Source organism: Larimichthys crocea, chromosome III, assembly GCF_000972845.2.
Source record: "Larimichthys crocea isolate SSNF chromosome III, L_crocea_2.0, whole genome shotgun sequence".
Classification (NCBI taxonomy): Eukaryota; Metazoa; Chordata; class Actinopteri; family Sciaenidae; genus Larimichthys; species Larimichthys crocea.
The window spans coordinates 13,729,829-13,750,023 of record NC_040013.1 but is presented as its reverse complement, the minus strand read 5'-3'; the positions used below and the strand labels follow the sequence as shown (position 1 = coordinate 13,750,023).

The 20,195-nt window shown below is 37.2% G+C and overlaps 1 protein-coding gene across 1 annotated transcript in view; it reads right to left on the bottom strand.

Moving 5' to 3' along the window:
* The window catches only part of lmbrd1 (LMBR1 domain containing 1), a 54,180-nt gene extending 41,530 nt beyond the window's left edge, over positions 1-12,650 (bottom strand). Inside the window, exons 1-3 of the mRNA XM_010756531.3 lie at positions 12,524-12,650; positions 10,129-10,305; positions 8,887-8,950 (exon numbers count right to left, since the gene is read on the bottom strand). Coding sequence (XP_010754833.1) covers positions 8,887-8,950; positions 10,129-10,305; positions 12,524-12,589 — 307 coding nt within the window. The 5' untranslated portion in view covers positions 12,590-12,650. The remainder of the gene's footprint in view (positions 1-8,886; positions 8,951-10,128; positions 10,306-12,523) is intronic.
* Between the last annotated feature and the right edge of the window lie 7,545 nt (positions 12,651-20,195).

Sequence of the window (20,195 nt, the reverse complement as noted above, 5' to 3'; positions counted from 1 at the left end):
TTTATTACTGGGAGAAGAGGCTATAAAAGCCTACAGTCCAATCAACCAATTCAGTGCCAGCTGGGAAAATGATATGAGGACAATAGTTTTATGTTTTATAGTTTTATGTCTGTATATAGTTCAATAATTATTTGTGTCAATTTACAAGTCTAACTATTATTATTAACTATCAATCAGAGCAGTGCTCACTGCAGAAGTTTCACTCCGAGCACCATGTCGCGCTTAATGAGAAACATTAGACCCTTGTCCTCACCTTACGTTGGCCCTCCACAGGGGTATTACCACCTGGACTCTTGTCCCTCGCAGACCGGTAAAATGTATTACATTTCATGTGAAAATTAAATGCCAGGGGAGATTTCTCACAGAAACACTGTCTCTGACAAAGGACTCCAGAGACTGATGAAAATATCTGTCTGTGCAGACACTTGCTGAAAGGTATGATACTACGAGCTTGCACTCTCATTTCCTGTAAACATCAGGGGAGGCACCATTTTTGGAGGGGGCCAAACCGGTGATAAAACACTAGTGAATATTAGACTTAAATTTGACAGGAAGCATTAAGGACATACTGCCCGTGTTGCTCTGTTTCTGCGAGATGTGTGAATAAACAGATATTTACTAACATGCAAGACAGAAGAACTGATGGCGTATAAAAGCTCACTGATGTTTGTATGGGAGTCATTCTTCATGCCACTTGATGTAGCTTTATAGGTGAAAGATCAAGTATAATAAGATGGAAAAAATATTCAAATAAATAAATTTACATTGACTTAGTCTGTGGATTATTAATGGCATGAAATTGTGAGTAGTAGCTACAGTACAACCGTATACAGAAGGTGAAAGTTAGGGACAGGAACAACACATTTACTCCCCCTGTTTCCCATGCCCATGTATGAGTATGCTCACTTATATGATTCATATACATATACATATTAATATAGCATGTTTTGCCTTTATTTTGGACAGCCCAAGACAAACAGGAAAGCAGAGGGTGAGAGCCGTAACAACAGGTTGCTGCAGCAAATACTCAGCGTTTCGTACAAGGGGCGCACACTTTACCAGATGAGCCACCAGGGCGACCCAAATAGCATTTTTATTATACTTTTGAAGTCACACAGTATGTCCTATTAAACTATACATCACAATATAAATACTTCCTTGTAATATCTAAGAATAAACACTGCTAGAATTAATATCTGGCAGTCTGCGCTGACTCCCATGTCTTATATTAGCAGCATGTTTGCATTGACTGACATGTTTCCAGGTGCTATCACACTCAGCTGTTTTGACAACTACTTGCTTGCCCACCTCTCCGTAACATGCATTCCACACTGTCACCCAAATTCAGATTGACTGACAAGATGGCAGTGAGCAGTAAACCCGACTCTCTGGAATAAAGGTTATGTTGCAGATGCTAATTCCGCATGTAGACTCAATAACATCTAGCTACGTATTTTATTTTTATTTTTTTTGCCATCTCCTTGACAATAGACAAAGTGAACCAGTCTGTTGTCATATTTTACCAGTCTGTTTCACTTCAGAGTTCTATGCTTAGGCTTTTTTTAGGCTGAAAAGAAGCCACAAATGGACTCCACAGGGCTGCTGGTCCATTGTCGTAGGAAGTAGGGGACATCAATTTCCAAGAGCAGCCTTGAAGGATATCAATTGTGAACTGGTCTGGAAAACCTTTCAGAGGGATGCCATCTTTATGCACCACATTATCAAATGGTTCATAAGCTAGAAATACACTGGGTTTCTAATTTTTATGGCTCCACTAACTACAACCAACTATATATAGAAGAAAAAAATAACTGAGTACATGTTGCACCATGATTGTAGATACATTGCAAAATAAAAAAAACATTAATAACAGCCTAATAGCCTGAAACTAAAAGAAATATTTACACATTTACACACTTTTACACATAAGACATGATCTGCATTGAAATCGGCCGTAACCGTCAATGTTTTTTTTGTTTTTTTTTAACAGAGAGGAGACTTAATCCTGCCTTTAAAACATTTTATGTCAACGCCAACCAGTTTCAAAGACTTTTTCAAACGTGTAAAAGCAGCAGCGTGGATGGTTGTTTAACTGTAATGTGAGTGTTTTTAAGTAAAGTTATTTCTGTTAGTGAGTAGTTTGAAGGAATCAGAACAGACTCTGATGTGAAAGTGAATGCATACTGTATAAGAAAAGAAAACCGGCTGCATTCAGAAGAAGTTCTCCTGAACCTTGTCTTCTTATTGGATCCATGTGCAGTCATAGGGATGTTTATCATGACGTGATGACATTTATGCATTATTTGTCAACGAGAGCATTGTAAAAGCTGGACATAGAAAAATTATTTTTAGCCTTCTGGCAGGCTGTGAAACATCCATCAACATTTATTTATTTACTGTAACGGTGGAAAAGGTGTTTCAGAACATATTATTGCTGACTTTCAGTACAGCTTGAATACCAATAAGAAATGTCACTACAAAACCTCAGTGACAGCTTTGTAATAGGCCAGATTAGAAGAAGAGCATTATTTAAGGATACCACCACAGAATAATTTATTCAAGCTTGCTTAACTAAATCCAGTAGAGAAGTTAGTTAGTTAAGGTACACAGAGGTAGCACACAATAATAATAAACATTTTATGTTTATATGAATTATCACTAGGTATTAAGTTGAATTCAGCAGATAAGATAAAAGCACTTCTAGAACTGACGGCAAAGCAACAATGACACAATGGACAGAAAAATCGTCATACTAACGTTAGAGCCCGACCAGTACATCAGAATGGTCAACATTATCAGCCAAATCTTATTACAGATATATTGGTGTCAGCATATTTACCAACAGTATCAGCTCTACTGTATATTGTCATAGCAGAGGCTTTTATCATTCAGAAGAAACTGCAAGCTAAAAAATGTGTAAAATGATCTAAATGTCAATTAGACTAAAGGTAGACGTGAAGAGATATGGGTTGTAGTTTTTGCCACAGTGGCAAGAAAAGTGCCTTTTGTTTCTTATGCACACTGGAGGCCCCTCTGAATCATACAAGCTGCCCTCCAAAATAAAACTGCAATTTGTCATTGTTCTCAGAATGCTCTTAAAAGGAGCACTAGGCTACCACTTCCTAATAAAATTCAGTCAGCATATGTAGGTGGACAAGAATCACAGCAGTGTATTTAGAGAAGGATTGCATCCTGTCTTCCTTCTTTTCTACAAATGGCATTTAAAAAAGCACACAGAAAGCCGATGATTTATTTAAAGGGCCCAAGGGTATTTGCCCTGTTGCTTAAGGGTCTTATGCACCACTGCTTTGAAGTACTGAGCGGTTCAAGGGAATGTATAAATGGACAGAGGCTGGAGATTGAAAGGCGAGGCTTTCAAACTTGGGGTTCATCAAAAGTCACAAAAAGCTATTTGGGCTCTAAAAGGAAGTGAGTGTTTAAGTTTCTGAAAGGTTCATTCTCTGCAGACAATAAGTAACATTTCACATTAACAGGATATTTTCATTTTTCTATTTTTGCCAGTGAAGCTATTATCTCTTCATCACTCGTGTTCGGGTTTTCACCCAACCTTAAATTGTATCCTATTGCAAATAGCATGTACTATACGGTACTTATGCTCTCATAAATGCATGTTTTCATCTGTTCAAAATGTGTGCATTTACCTGACCTACTTATGGTTTTACTGTTACTGTAGCCATAATAAGAGAAAGAAGTCTGAGCAATAGTGAAATTACACACCACTGACAGTGCTTTCATATAAACAGCCACAAAACCATTGATATTGTGCTACATCATGATTGCCACACTATAATACTCCACTATGACAACACAGCAGAAAAGTGCATTCAAAACACCTGCAGAAATGTTGACACTGCTAACTATAGGTTTGATCTGACTTGTGAGCAGACAAAAATGTACATGTTTCTGAACCAGCAACTGAAATGAATTCACCAAATGACAGATATGTAAGGCCGTCAAGTGCCTGAAATGATCAAGAAAATAATGTTGTTAATCACTGGACATACACATGCTTATTAACTGTGATCAACCACTGAATACACATCAATCTGCTTTGGAGAAAAACATGCTCCAGTGGAGAAATATGAAATCTCTATATCAACCCTGTAATTATTCCATTTATAAAGAGAGAAAAATGGACAGTACTGTCAAATATGGCCTGAAAGAGAATTCAACTTTAAAGGTTAGATTTGTAAGGAAGCTATGCATACAACACACATGGAGCTTGGTCTCCACCTACTGGCAAATAAAAAAGGAATGCCCCTCAACAAAGAGAGAAAATAGTCTGTGGGTCTGCATGAACATCAACATCAGGATAGTGAAAAAGACTATGCAGCCAAAATTAGACTGATCACATTTTCATATTTTAGCCTATTACTGTAGCCTTCAACAATGTATGCCTTTGCTCAGTCTCAGCACACAGTCCTCCCATCCTGTCATCTTCACAAACATCTATTCACTGCAGAGACAGAGTCACAAATCCCATTTGACTTTCAAAAATAATCAATAATAATACACTGACTGACACATATTTAACCCTAAATATGCCAGGCAACTGAAACAGAAGCAAATATGTAACAACCTCACAATATATTACTATATATACTATACTCAACACCTATTGTTGTGATTCTGGCATAAGAGAAAACACCTTCAAATCGTATCAGTGTAAGTATAATGACCTGGGGAACGTGTCACATATTAAATGCAGGTACCTCGAAGTGGAGTACAATTGCAATATTTAAATTTGCTTCATTCATAAAAATATGTTCTTAGTAATGCAGTATCAATCAAAACTGAAAGGCTCTGATTTTACATGTCTTAGATGGTTTTACAAGCCCTCAGTCTCCCATATCAACAGCCAAAGGTAACAACACTGCAACACATTTGCAAGCAGCAGATCATTCTGCAGCACACAGCCCCAGAGCTATGATCATATGTATACATGCCTGAGCCAAGCAGCAAAATCTTTCAAACTTCTCTCTTACCCCTTTCCAAGCTCCTGGAATACATATTCTTGGTATGTCTAATATTTTTCAGCTCGATAGGAGCATTTATGTAAAAGAAAACAGTGTATAATCAAAGCATTTATGTGGATTTACGTCTATAAAAAGGGCCGAGCATGAATGCCACAATATGACGTGCTTTTTGACACAAGGCAATTTTAGCAGTCACTGCGACTTTCACTTCCTAATCAGACAGAGAAATACTTAGTAAACTAACTTCCAACTATATGAGACTTTCCTTTGATGTGTGACAAATTAAGTGTAACTGCTTCACCGTGACCATGGTTTCCAGGCAGTTTGGACATTAAATGAATTAAATTACTTAAGGGACACAGCCTTGCATTGAAGCCTACAGAATTACTAATTTCTCAAATCTCCAAACAGCAAAGTTTCCATTTAAGGAGATGTCTAATCCAAACTACACATAGCAACATAGGAAATCAATCATGTGTATGAAATCGTATTTGTGTGTCCAGAGGACAATATACTTGAATGCTGGATTCACGTTCAGTGCTCATGGGTCTGTGAAAGCCAATTTTCTGATGTCACCATACCAGTGGAAGCTGTTTCTTTGATTAGGCTGTCTGGGCAAGGAGACAGCTTGTCTTCCTTGCATTTGGCATTTCTGAACAGACGGTACATAACAGTGTTGCTGACAGGCACTTTAAGCCAGCATCTGTTAGAAAACGTGTGATCTAGTGTCTTTGGCATGACTGAATTCCATATTGTACAAAGACAAAAAAACTCATGTTATCCCTTAAGATGGCAATCATGAAGAACATTTCAGTGGCACTAATAGCTTTGAGTTAGGCATTTAACAGCCAAATAACCTGGATAGAGTCCCCATGAACCGAAACCACAGACAAATACTAGAATTATGGAGGAATCCATGGGGACTGGACCTGCCTTCTCACAGCAAGACAATCAGGCAGTATCAGTCCAAACCCACTAATGACACAACACAGTACGCCACAAGCCAAAAACAAATTGTCAGCACCAGTGAAATGTTATAATTTTGCTGAATGCAAGCTAAATGTCACAAATATGACAAGTGAAATAAGTGAAGACTAGCTCTGTAGCGCATGGTTGTCTTGGAAAGTAACACTGTGCATAGTGTTTTGGTTGTTGTTATTTTATTTTTTTTGCCAAGTAGAATAGGGCAAGACCTGGGATGACTGCAAATGCTGTAAACACATCCTCAGTTTTTCCATACAGCACTCATTAGGAAGAGAAAATGATGACAAATAAAAGAGTAATCAACTCGTAAAATCCTGTCACAAGCTGGATTGTTAGTACATCCCATTTTTATTTATATATCCCTTACCATGTGACAAAAGACAAAGCTTTAAAACCTCAAAATACCTGTTCAATAAGAAAAAATGTATTGTTCAATACCTACAAGTCAATTAAAACGCCTTTTTCGTGGCACATTTTTTTAAATTGTCATAGCAGGAAAAGGTCAGGTGAAACTAATTTTGTAAAAGCAACATTGTGGAACCTCTCTACAGTAAAATGAAAGATTTTCAATAATTTTGTTGCTACACTGTAATCAGGAGAATGGTGTCTCTGTCATTCCCATGCTGCACCCGTACACCTGTTTCTGCACTACGCAACTTTAAGCTACGGCTACGTTTTCCCATGAGAAGTATGTAAACGGGCTCAATTTTATGGAGAAAATGTTTTCTAGTTCTCCCTCGGATGTCCTCTGCTCAGTGGATGTTGCTCAGCTCTCTGTGATTTACAGAGTTTCCTTATCAACATTAAACTGCTGCAAACTATAGCTGCCGTTGGCTAATGTCAGCTTAGTTATCTAGCCGAGCATTAGACTTTGTACCACAGGCACAAGAGGAGGTTTTCAGGGCCGGGGCACGGTGCAATCTGACGGGGAGCAGAGCTGGTGTTGTGCCAGAACCAGAACTGGTCAAGTGGGCAACGTAAGTGGACTCAACAGCCTCTTGTTAACATAATGGCAGAGAGAAGAGACTGAAGGACGCTGACAGAGGAAGCTAAGAAGAGAAAAGGAGCAAGTGGCCATGAGACAGGAGTAAACCTTGTCCGTATTTATGAAAGCGGTTTCTACACAGTGTTGTTTTAACGATACCTCAAATCAATCAAATGTTCCAGTAAGCCATGACAGCGAGGCAGCGCGCACAATACCAGAAACCTAGAAGTAGCTTACCCGAATGGAATGTAGTCGTATTTATTGTTATCTTGTTGTATTGTTATTTATTGTAATTTTCCTGCTATGACAACTCAAAATGCCTGCTGTGAAAAGGATTTATTTTAACATATAATAATCATACAATAATCATAATAGTTTGGCATGTGTAAAACTGTTCTGACAATGACACTCTTGCGGAGCTCCTTTTTTGTGGAGATCTCATGGCCTGCAAGCGTTTACCATGCCTCAAAGTCCTTGAACAGTCATACATGAGTTTGGATTTTTCAGGCCAATTCTTCTGCACAGGTTGAAGTTGAGGCTGAGCTATACTGTAATCACTGTATAAAGCCAATAGATCTTGTGCCCCAATAAAAATGATGAAGGTGTGATGAAAACCTAATAGCAGGGTCAGACAAATATCAATCAAGCGCAGTCTGAACATAACCTGCGCAGTTCTCAGATGACGTCTACTGCAGCAAAATAAGCGAAAACACGTGTGGGTGAGCCACTGGTGTGAAGGAAGCTATGTGTTTCGGTGAGAAAAAATATACTGTACATATTTTCTAAAGTTGTGACGTTACCATTACTTTGAACATACTCTACTTGGCTTACCACAGGTTGTAGTAACATAACAAGAAGGCAAACGTACAGAGTAAATCAACCCACTGCTGTTGTCAATCAGAATGAAACAATCAGCTCAAAACCATAGTGTTACAGTCACCCACAATACAAACACACAAATAGTCAAGAGTGTTTTTGTGATAGCTGTTTTCACAGCCACTATGTTAAACCTGACTAACCAGTCTTTCAAACAAAGTCATCAACTTGCTCGGTAAGCACATGATTTCCCCTTCTTATCCTGATGTCTTCACACGAAGGAGGAAGAGTTTGTACCAGATCACATGCAACAGATCAATATATGCAAAGCAGCATACTTGATGCTTGATGGTCTCCATGAGAAAATAAAGCTATTTCTGCAACACAGCAGGGTCCAGCAAAGAAAATATATTATGAATATAGAGGAAAATTTGATATTATTCAAATATATAAATGTAGAAAATAATAAAGTCTATGAATGCAAGTGCAAATATTGTATAGATGTAAGTAAATGTATTCATCACTGTCCATCATTGTGACACAGTGGCTATTACATCAATGAGCCTCATAGTGTCCCAGGTGGAAGAAAAGGCAAAGGCTTTCTTTGGGATGATTGTAAAAAAAATAAAAATAAAAAAAAGAAGCTTGGGTTGCAATATTTTTCAGCAAGGCTAGATATGCCATCTTAACACCTGCTTGGAGGTAAATGAGAATATCTTATATACCTGTACGCCTGTTAACCCTGACTACTAGAGCTGGGAGGATATGTTTCTTTCCCAATTCAGTGTCATCATGATACTCGGGGTGCAAATTCGATGTTTATTGCAACTCTTATTCTACAAGTATTGCTATTCATTCTGTATATCATGAGTCATATTTCCAAATTTCAGCAGCATCATTGCTATTCTGCATATAAAAGTGGAAATTAAATACTTTTAGTGACATCATCACAAAACAACTAAACTCAATTCAAACAAATCGCTATCTAAAAATACATTACTTAAGTTCTGCAGTAATCCTTCCTAGTTAAGATTTTTGTACAAAACATTTTCTCTATTTTTTTATGTGCTTTAGCATAGACAGGTATTAAGAGAATGTACTTACTGTAATATCCATACAGCACAGTGTCTTCAATTTGGCCCCTTGTCTCATTGTTTGCTGCCCATTCCTGGATGTTACCCAAAGAAAAGTCCATGGTGAAAATTAGACGTTTAGCAATAAAAGGAATGACACAAGTAAACCAATCAACGAAAACAGGCATCAATCTGATTAAAAGCTCATTAAAAAAGCAACGAGTATAGAATGTAGTGTGATAATTAACAACACAAAAGGGGAAATATGCTACATTTTGGATTCTGTATTATGTTATATGCATGAAAAAAAAAACTGCAGTACACAAATTCAAGAATGAATCCAAGATCCTGGAGCGGATTAAATCATGCCAAACGAGCAAGCATGTGATTTATATCAGAGCTCTGGCAGCTTTGTTTACCCAACTGAATTCACACATAGAGAGAATGATGCAAGACTGACAGGCACGAGGGGAATAACTCAAAACTGTCAGACTTTTGTCTAAATCTATTTTTATTTATGCATGGCACAGATGTGAATTGTCCAACATACACATACATTTCCAGCATTTTATTTTAGGAATAAATTCTCCAACTGGAAAAAAAAATGGAAATCTGCAAGAAGGTTCAAAACAAGATACTGTATTTGAAGAGCAAAAGCCTGAAAGAAAATACTTTTTCTGTCAGTTTCTGCAGTGTCATGATTCTTACTGCTCTGAGTCATGCTAAAATGATCTTTTCCCATCAGACTCTAGTATTCTTTCATTTTTCTGTTTACAGTTGTTTCATTTCAACAGAAAAGCCACCACTTGCTTTCATGGCTCTGTGTTTCTTTCTTCTTGTTTTTTTTATTATTATTTTATATTACAAAGTGTAAACACTAAGCGCTCACAAAAAAAATCATGTTTGATCAAGTAAGTGAGGGATTATGTTCCTGATGAGATAACAGCCTATGTTAGGTAGTATAAACACAAACAACAAATACCCTTAAGCAATCAAAGCAGCTCACCGCACACACATAACAACAAATTACCTGCTATTCAAATCGAGCTACACACTTTGCTAAAGCTTCAAATAGATGGAGAAATTAAATGTCTTAGTAAAAACGAACAAACAATTTTATGAGCCAAGAGACGCATTCAGCTTTTAGATTGGACAAACACAATGTCCACTTAGTCCAAGTCTTGGAAAATTACAAAGCAAAGTTAAAAGCTGCCTCGGGATAAGTCATTAACAGATTGATTTTACTGGCACTGTTAGAAGAACAGATACTAACCTTATAGGTACCATTGGGGTACTTCATGAATGAAACAAGGAATATATCCACTGGTAGAAGTGCAGACGTTATCAAAGCAATGGCCAGTGCACATATTGCTGTGATAGTTGAAACAACTTCACTCTCCTGACGGCTTTGAAATTTCCGAATGTAGACCCAACAGAAAGCCAAGATTACCTAAAGGAAGGGGGGAAATATTTAATAATCAAGTTAAAACATATGGAAAATAATATTACTAGGAGGAAGAGTGAAAATTAGGAACATGATTAGCAAAAAAGTATTTGGTCTTTGGTCTCAAATTTACAGTCAAAAATTTTACAATTAAATCAGTCAGAAAAACCAATCAGTACAAGAGATTGAAATTTCATTTTTGACACTGCATTTGCATGTAATCTCAGTGAGACTGGTTTGATAAAATTCAAAAATACTGAAAGAAACAAAACATAAACACATGAGTTGAGTCAAAATATAATACCAATGACAAAGCCTACCACTGTGTAGGTGACACTGAACAGTGTTGCACTGATTTATTTGTTGAACATCGTCATACAGAGTTAACAATATTGTGTCCACCCCGCTACGCCTATTTAATAAGGATGCAACAATTAACCGATGTCACTGACTAACTGCTATTTATGACGCCGCCATTTTATAATCGTGAGTGTTTCTGCCGCATCAATGAGGCAGCAGAAACAACATAAACCAGCAATAACAAAGCAAAAACAGCATGTAACACCTGTATAAGACATGTTCTTCATTTCCTTGTTTTATTCTTACTAAAACTACAAAAAGAAAACAAAAAAAGCTCATGTGATTTTATACAAAAAAAATAAATGAATGCATTATAATCGTGAAACCTGCATCAACATTGCATCATGTGCAACAATGTGTGTGTGAGTGCAGAAAAGAACCAAACCAAAGTGTTTACACAACACGTGGGGAATTAAACACTGAAAATAACCTGACTGCAGGTGCTGTGGCACAGATGATCTGATTATATCACACTTCCCTCCTGTTATCCTCTTTCAGCATAGCGGTGACTCACCAACACTGTTAAGGCCTGACAAGAAACAACTCAAAGTTGCCTCCTTGTAACAAGTGGAATTAACGGACAATTACGTACAAGCATTTTAATCCTTTGAACTAGTTCATGAATGTGCTAATTTATTCCGCCGCTTGCTCTGTTTAACATGAAAAAGACTTTAAAAAACAGAGGGACGGGGATTGTCATTGTAACCCCCGGCAGGAAACTCATTAGACAAAAGGAACAAAAATCGGGGCCTTCAAAATGACAAGGTTATATTCCAGGCACACAAGCTGTAAGAAGTGAGGACACTGCTAAAAACTAGTCCCTTTAGATCAAGGGCTGCCATTCACAGACGGGATCAATTAAAAGGCCCACAAGCCTTAAGCCTCTGGCTGCTTGTTTTGCCAGGTAATGACGCGGGCTTTGCATCCAAATAAGCATCCACTGAGAGGTTTGTTCATATCAAAAGGGGGGGGGCTGCTGGAGGTGGGTAGGGAAGCGTAGCAATTTATTGGCAGCAAGGCATTGTTCTGGACGGCTACTGATTTAGCCATGTGACTCTGAATGACAGCTGTGATAATGAGAGCTGCAGATTACCTCGCTGAGCAACTTTAAGGCAATAAGTCCTACTGAAGCTGTGTCCTGTGAATAAAAAACATGACTGACAGGAAAGGCTACATATACATATATATATATATATAGAGATATATATATATACATATATAATATATAATATATATATATAATATAATTATAATATATATATAAAAATATATATCTAATATATATATATATATATATATAATTATTATATATAATAATATACAGACACCATACATACATATACATATATACATATAGATAATAATATATATATATATTATGATATATATATATATAGAACAACACACACACACCCATATTATATATATATATATATAATATGTTTGGTATCTGTGGTGAAAAGCAGTCTTTGCTTTTGTATTTCCAACAGCATAAGTTATTCAATTTCAATATTCATTCAAGTGCCTTTAAAAACCTTGTGATGAAAGCTAACAGCACAATTGGCTGCTGTTAAAAGGAAACATCTAACCGGAGAGGTTCATTTTTTTTTATATAATAAGACAAGATTACCCGCCACCGTTCTTAGCAGCATGAATATAAAGGTAGACTAAACACCAAATGAGCTTCTTACAAAACAGCTGCCTGTTAATTAAGTGTGTCACGGCTAATGGTAACGTTAGCTTGAACCAATGTTGACGTTACAGCCGTTTTAACACGTTTAACCGAGCGACCAGTTCACCCAAGATTAACCACGTTACGCTCTACTGCCTGGCGAAGCGATTAAACGACTCCGTACGTGCTTACCAAGAGTATAAAGGTGAAAATAGACCATCCGAGCAGAGACTCGGAGAGCAACGACTGAGCCGCCATCTTCACTTCCTGCAATAACAAACCCACGTGCTCCCGCTGACGTCACGTGTGCGGAGCGGCAGCCGTGACGTCTCCGCAGAAAGTCCATCTGTCTGCAGAAATGTCCATATGTGTGTCCTGATAAGTCCATATGTGTATCTTGATATGTCCATATGTGTGTATTGATGATTACGGGAGTCTTTGGTGAACCGTAGAATTAAACAGCTTCACTGGTGATGGGACAGGACGACAGAGAGGCCACATTAACACTGCTATACAGAGCAGACAAACAGATATCAACAATATTAAAAGGTGCCAAAAGAACTAGATATTCAGGGTGTGTTATTCTCGAAGTTGTTGTTTTAAAGAATACCATCAGGGATGGTACTGTGTTAAAATACAAAACGACAAGTAAACGTCCTGCATTCAAGATCCTAGTTAAAAGTATTATCAGCAAAATGTTCTGTTATTATATTGGATTGGTATTCCTAATGCATTAAAGGTCCAGTGTGTAAGATACAGGGACAATATGCATTACTATGTTTTCATTAGTGTTGTGGAGAAATTGCAAAGTCAAAGGTCAATGGTGAGGTCAGGAAGGAAGAAAGCCTCTGATGTCTTATGCTGTAGTATTTATCGATGCTTGGTCAAGGAGAATTAGAGACACTCTCAGAGTTCATCAGAAGTGCCTGAGTCGGTCTCACATTCTGCCCAACTCATCCTGGTGGATAGATTTTAAACCCCAAGATAACACCATAAATACTGTACACCCAGAATTAGTCAAAGATAATGTTTTTATTCATGCAGGTGTTATTGTCAGCATATTCTATTTTGAAGACACAGATGTCTGTTTACGCAGATTGGAACGTCAACAGCAAGCTATCTATTGTGACTAGGAAGGCAGCAATAGGTCTCTTTGACCCTGGCTACCACAGTGTTGAGATGGACTGGCACCTACTGTTCTCAACCAAAGCCAAACAACTAATACTGCAGAGGACCTCAAAGCCCACACATGACCTCTAAGTATAGAAAATTCCATAACAATTAGTGTATAACCTGAAAAAAGTGTTACTGTAACCTTAGAATCAGCCTTTCATATATACAGATGCCGCATGTCCTCTTCATGGATGTATTACAGAACTGGATACTGGACCCAAAAATGGCATCTTTTCAGTCTAATGAAAATGCTCAGCAGGCACAGGCACCAAAAAAAAGTTTTCTAGCTTCTGACTTTATAATGGTGGTCTATGGGGAAAATGCTTTTTCACTAAAGTAAAGATGAGCAGCGATGTTGTATCCAACTTCTATGGTATCATCCATGGATTACACGTGTTGCAACACTATGTTTCTACAGTAGCCCAGAACACTGGCTCTAGATCTAAGTTGTTTCAGTACAGTACTTGTCTCATTAGTGGAAAGTGACTTAATGTCTTTATTTACTGTCCACCACTTCACACAATAACATTAGATTGACAGGCACTTATCTTTTATCTCCAATTTTCTATAAAACTACATGGCATCCACGGACTAAAGAGGGCAGATGAAACACCGCTATGTCTCATTTAGGATCAAAGTTCATTTTTGCCCTAGGGCCACATCAAGATGTGCTAAGCAATGGGGTATGGTAGCCCTACCAAAGGTGTACCTGGGTCAAATCCACAGGGACAGGAGACATTTGGACTACCATTTAAACACATTATGTCACACATAGTCTAATCTACAAATCACAGAAGCATACACAATAGTATTGTTAGAAAGTTGGCAAATTTTCAAACTCTTATATAAGCCATATTCACATTCAGCATTCTTTCAGTATATCCAAAAAACTAACCTGGTTCATTATTAAGCTTTACATTTGCTGGAAAAGTAGAAGTAGGTCACTGGAAATTAGGGTGCAATGCACCTGTAGCTGTATTCCCATGTGTGGAGCAGATCATTGGGGTAATACTTGCTATCAATTATCCACCGCAGTGGCCCACACCAGAAAACAGCCACTATCTTTGGTGCTGAAGGAAGTCCCCCAGCTGATATGATAGTGTATTTCTGGTAAAATTCATATTGTTAATGAGGCAAGTGCAAAATTCCATCTTTCTGCAGCTGCCTACTGACTAGCAGCTCACTGGAGGAGTATCTGTTGTGAGGAGCATAGAGCTACTTTTTATGCATAACAAACATTTTTATTCAGCTTTCTTTTGTGGCCTTGGTCTCTTAAATATATACATGTCTTTTGTAGTTTATATTCTCTTTTCTTTCTGTCTCCTTGGTTAGCAAACAAAGATTTGTGACTTTGATTGTAGAGGCGAGAGAGTGGAGGTTAGCTCTGACACTGTAGGCAATAATCAGTATGCCTTCTGTCTTGTGATTTACATTTGTGATTTCTACTAGGACCTCAGAAATATGTAAACTTAATATTTATTTTACTCCCTACACACATGTCACATAATGTTGAGCTTATGTTGAGTCATTTTTATATGGGTTTAACAATATATATATATAACAAAAATCAGTACTGTCAGATATCTCTGCTGCAACTTGAGAAACTTGTTAAGGTGTTTCTTCTTTTATATTCTTCAGCTGAATGACTAGGGGGGCATGAATCCCTAAAAGCAACTGTATGTATTTATTTCAAGAATAAAAATGCATCCATAGCAATAGCACTGAAATTTTCAAGAAAGTTGACTCTTAAGAGATATGACTTTTCTGTTTCATTCAGCAGGGGATCCAAACTTATGCAGCAATGGGATTATATAAACTTTCCCAGACTCAATGTGAAATGTAACAATCAGCGTGGGTTTTTTTGTGCATGGAGAGGTTCCACCCATACACCAGGCACACTCAGCATTTCTTTCAGTTCTTATCCAATTTATCTTTCATGCAGACCCCATGGTATCTCAATATAAAGAATTTGCTGCCTTTTCATTCTACCAGCCTTTTCACAGTTTTGAGCACATAATGTCAGGTGAAGTCTATTCCATTTATGCAGTATATTGTCCCTTAAATTACAACAGTGTAAGAGGGTGCAGTCATGCTTCACCATGTCTGGAATTATTGAGACGAAATTAAATTATTACTTGAGTAATTACTTTTACTTACTGCAAGGGGTGGACTATAACAGCCCACGGTGACATTGAGGCTCTAAAGTTTCTGAAAGTGAAAATAATACTTCTCTATATTGTATTGGGGGAAATTAGTCTGTTGCTAATTGGGATGAAGAACATTCTTACCAGTTAATTAGCTGGTCACTACTGGTTTGGACACTTTCAAATTCAACTCACTAAAATCAATAGCCATATATCAAAACTTCATTTATGCCCCTGACTTTAAAAATTTTAATTAAACTAATGTAGTTCGTTCACAACCCATTATTCACTTTCACAGGGGAGGTAGGTCTGCTTAATTCATGCAACCTTTCAAAACCACAAATGCCTTTATCAAACAGCTTGGCAATGTGCCCTAATGGAAACCATGTACCTAGTCTATTAAAAGGAGCTTGCTGAGAAAAAGGTAGGAAATTGCCACAATTTTTGTCAATCAAGGAAGGATTTTTTTTTATCCTTCTTTTCATTTTATAATTATACTAGTCAGCCACAAGGATTTGTGCAGTGTGCAGATTGCAAAGCCAATGCAATAAATTCAATGTTTTCGCTACAGCATGATGTTTCTGTTGCAGCAAAATTATAAGTAATTATATTATCACATTCATCTCTCATCCACTTTTCTGCTGTTTTTTGACGAGCTGAAGTTTTGCTGTAGAAATACTTCCAAATATGTTCAATAGCTGTGGCCCTAAAGCACTTACACCCCAATCAAATTTGTCCTTTAATACTGAAAATGAAAATGCTGTCTGTCACCATTTAAAGTGACCTCTTCTGGTTGGGTGAAAAAATAAATGGAGCGCACATGACAAAAAGCAGACAGTGATAAAGAACAGGGATTTGGTTGGATGTGGACTGGGTGTATGTCGTTGTCATTTTGATGTGTGATTTGGGCTGTCTCTAAGTATATACTCTGTATGTACATGTGTAATTTCTAATTTAGCATGACTAAAGCTGCACTGTTACCAGCTAAATTATCTTAGTAATGTTGAGTGACCTCACCTTACTCTAACCTTGACTATCACACAAACTTAGGGCGTGTATCACCCCTGTATTTGCAGGTAAATCCATCATAGGTAAATTTATGCAAAGCATCATGTGATCGTTACATGAGAACCGGATGCTGAAGAACACCAACAACGCAATGTAGTGCAAAGCGAGCAGTTTGTTGTACTGACTGCAGATTAACATGCACACATTCAATGCTGCAATGTTGGTCACACTAAACAAGACATTTGCTGACAGTGCTTTAAATGATGGACATTTCTCTAAACTAATGAAATGTTGAAACTAATCAACAGATGATGATTAAAATAAGTGTTCCTAAAGCAATTGCTGCAATAAACATATCAAGTAAAAAACTGTATACTCTAGAGGCTATATATATATATGACCTCTAAAATATATTACAAGAGAGAAATTCCATTTTAAGTTTATGTTACCTCAGATTGGCTTTGGTGAATGTGATTTAACGCACTAATGAGAATAATCATGTCTACCATACTGCCTGCACTTGTGCCTCATGTTCCTAACTTGTTCCAAACCACTGAGTGTTTGAGATGATATCAAAGAGAACCTGTTTCACACAGCTACTCCAGTGCGGTTGCCAAGAAATTATTTTCTTTCATTAACTTTCAATAGATTAGTCAATTATATGATCATATTTCCCATAGAACTAGCTTCAGGACAAACTGACATGTTATTGTATCTTTTTTAATTCTTTTTTTCTTTTTTTTTCTTTTTGTCTACATACTGGATGCTTTCATGCCCAGGTGAGCTCTCAGAAATGATGAATGACACTACTTAATGGCTTTTGTGATTTTTTTTATGAGAACATGAAAGGTAGACATCAATGGTTATGTCTGCATACAGATTAGTGACACACAGTATGCTGTGTTTGTCTAGTGCTTTGCCATATGTCAGTTTAGTAAGTGATCCTCTAAAACGGACAGGTGTTTTGCTTCCAAACCCCTTCAACAATAGTGACTTAACTGACCTAATGAACAATCAGAAAGCAGTCATTAGCTCGCCTGTATTCAAGGCGAATGTCTGTTTGCCAAAAACAATAGTGTTTGCTGAGGTTATACGCACATATCTAGCACAACTATGACAATACACACATGCATACACACACACAAAGAGGAGAGTGCTCTGTTTATTATACGTGTTCATTATTCAGTGCACCTATACCGCATTAAGGGAAGCAAAACAAAGTTATTCAACAGAAGATTGTTGTTCTGTGTTGTTAAAGAACGCATTTTCTCATTAAATGTTCACCTTGAAATAAGATTCAGATCCCTGAATCATTCAATCAAAAGAGATACTGACATAGTGTAGGCTGCAGCATGGGATGTTGGCCACTGCACACTGAAAGCTTGTGGTTTGTATGCAGCATATGCTCAACATGTTATCTTAACAATAACAAGTGTTGTGACACGGTGAAGTGGTCACATTATTTTCATTTTGAGTAAACATTGTGAAAACAGTAAATAATAAACAGATTATACAGTGACACACTGAAACTCTGGAAGCTGAAAGTCTGCTTTATCCTGCAGCTACTGTATCAACAATAAGTCATTTTGTTTAGATGCCATGGCCAGACCATGAATACTATCACTGAGAGCAGTTCCAGTCAGATCAATATACCGTAAATGTGTCCCATATATCAAACCACCACCTTCACATTATCTGAAAAGCAACTGAGAATAACACCAAAATATTCTCTTAAAAAAAAAAAGTTCATGGGTTACATGTTATATATGGGCTACTGTATAAATAAATGTGTGTGTATAGACATAAATCATGGCAAATGGTCATTGGAAATACAGCAAGAGGATACAGTTAAGGCAAGGCAGATGGGCAGATGTTAATGACCACAACAGACCACACAGTGTGTAATGGATGATCTCACCAAAATAGAGCGTGCTATATATGTTATCCACGGGGGAATCTGACAAAATATCTACCGCATTGACTTTATTGAAAGAAATACTAAGAACACCAAGCCATAGAGACCCCCAAAACAGAATATTATGCAGAAAGGAGACCACACCGATCCGGGTTTAGCGCATATTAAGGATATGCCATACTAACAGCCACTGGAGGGATTAAGTGAATTTGTGAATCAGTTCCAATCAAGTGCTTTCCACCAAAAAATATTTTTTATCCTCAACTTCTATCAGTTTTAGTTAAGTGAGAGTTAGCTCGCGTTAGCTTACTCATAACTTCTCGCTAAAACAGGTAGCTAGCTACCTGTGAAGACTATAGGTCACACGTAATATACGTGCTTAGACATTCACAGGGGGGATACAAAGAGTTTTCTGTCTTGAGGTGATAGTAATAAGCAATAAGTAATAAGAAAGCAAACACATTTAAATCTTTTGATGTTTCTCAAATTGTGACTTATAACCAAAGATTGGCAATTAGCCAAGTGACTTCCTTTCTCGTCTTGTTTAACAAATAGAAAATCTGTTAAGTGCTACAGCAGCCACTTTGACATGGAATAGTACGGTTAACACAGGTGTTTCCAATGACACTAATGAAGGTGTAGTTCCATTTAATGTAGCGGAGTCTTTCACCACAGCAGCACCCTGACTCTGACTGACCTGGATGGAACAAACCTTAATTAGTATCATTAGTAACACCTGTGTTTACTATTTCATGGCTGTGACGGTCTACTATCAGGTAAATGTATCTGTATTTGGGGGTTTATTTTCATGTTTTGACTATCTTTATTTAAAACAGTGATATTTTTAACTGACACTATGAGCCAGCTATCACTTCCAGGTGCTATTCTCATTTTATTAACAGTATAACTTAAAGTAAACATTCCTTTTTTTTTTCATTGCAGCTGGATAGAAGTTGGGGGACCTCAAATATCTTCAAAACACTGGTATGTGCTGCCAAAGGTTAAGTATATATGTGTGTGTGTGTGTGTGTGTGTGTGTGTGTGTGTGTGTGTGTGTGTGTGTGTGTAGGTAGGTGAGTAGTGTAGAAGCATACATCTTCCTAAGAGAAAATCTATTTGTAAAATAAATTTCTAATATCTGGTTTAGTTTATAATACTGTGTCCCAGCATCCAAGTACCAAGTCAAGAATATCATATCCTTCCATATAAAAGTTGGATATACTGTATTTTAATATTTTTTATTAGAAATATAATTACTTAAAGATGGATTGTAATTGAAAATATGTCAATGAAACAGAGGTCAGGGAGACAGACTACACTTGCTCAGCTACTTCAACAACACTTAAAACCCTCAAGTATTACATTTTTAATGATATGAAATTGGGAAGCTGCTGAGAGTTTTGTCTCCAACTCGATACCGTCAAGGTCAGCTGAATAGACTTTAATTTTAGCTGTTCACACCATTAAAAAAATCAACAGCGACGTGCCTTTTCGAAGCAATGTCCTGGTTACTGTCCTGGATAATACACAGACCTCACTGAACAGCTTTTATTGGAACTGCCAAAGAAATAACCAGAAAACTTTTGACAGCATATGATTAAGTGGGGATTTTAATGTTAGCACA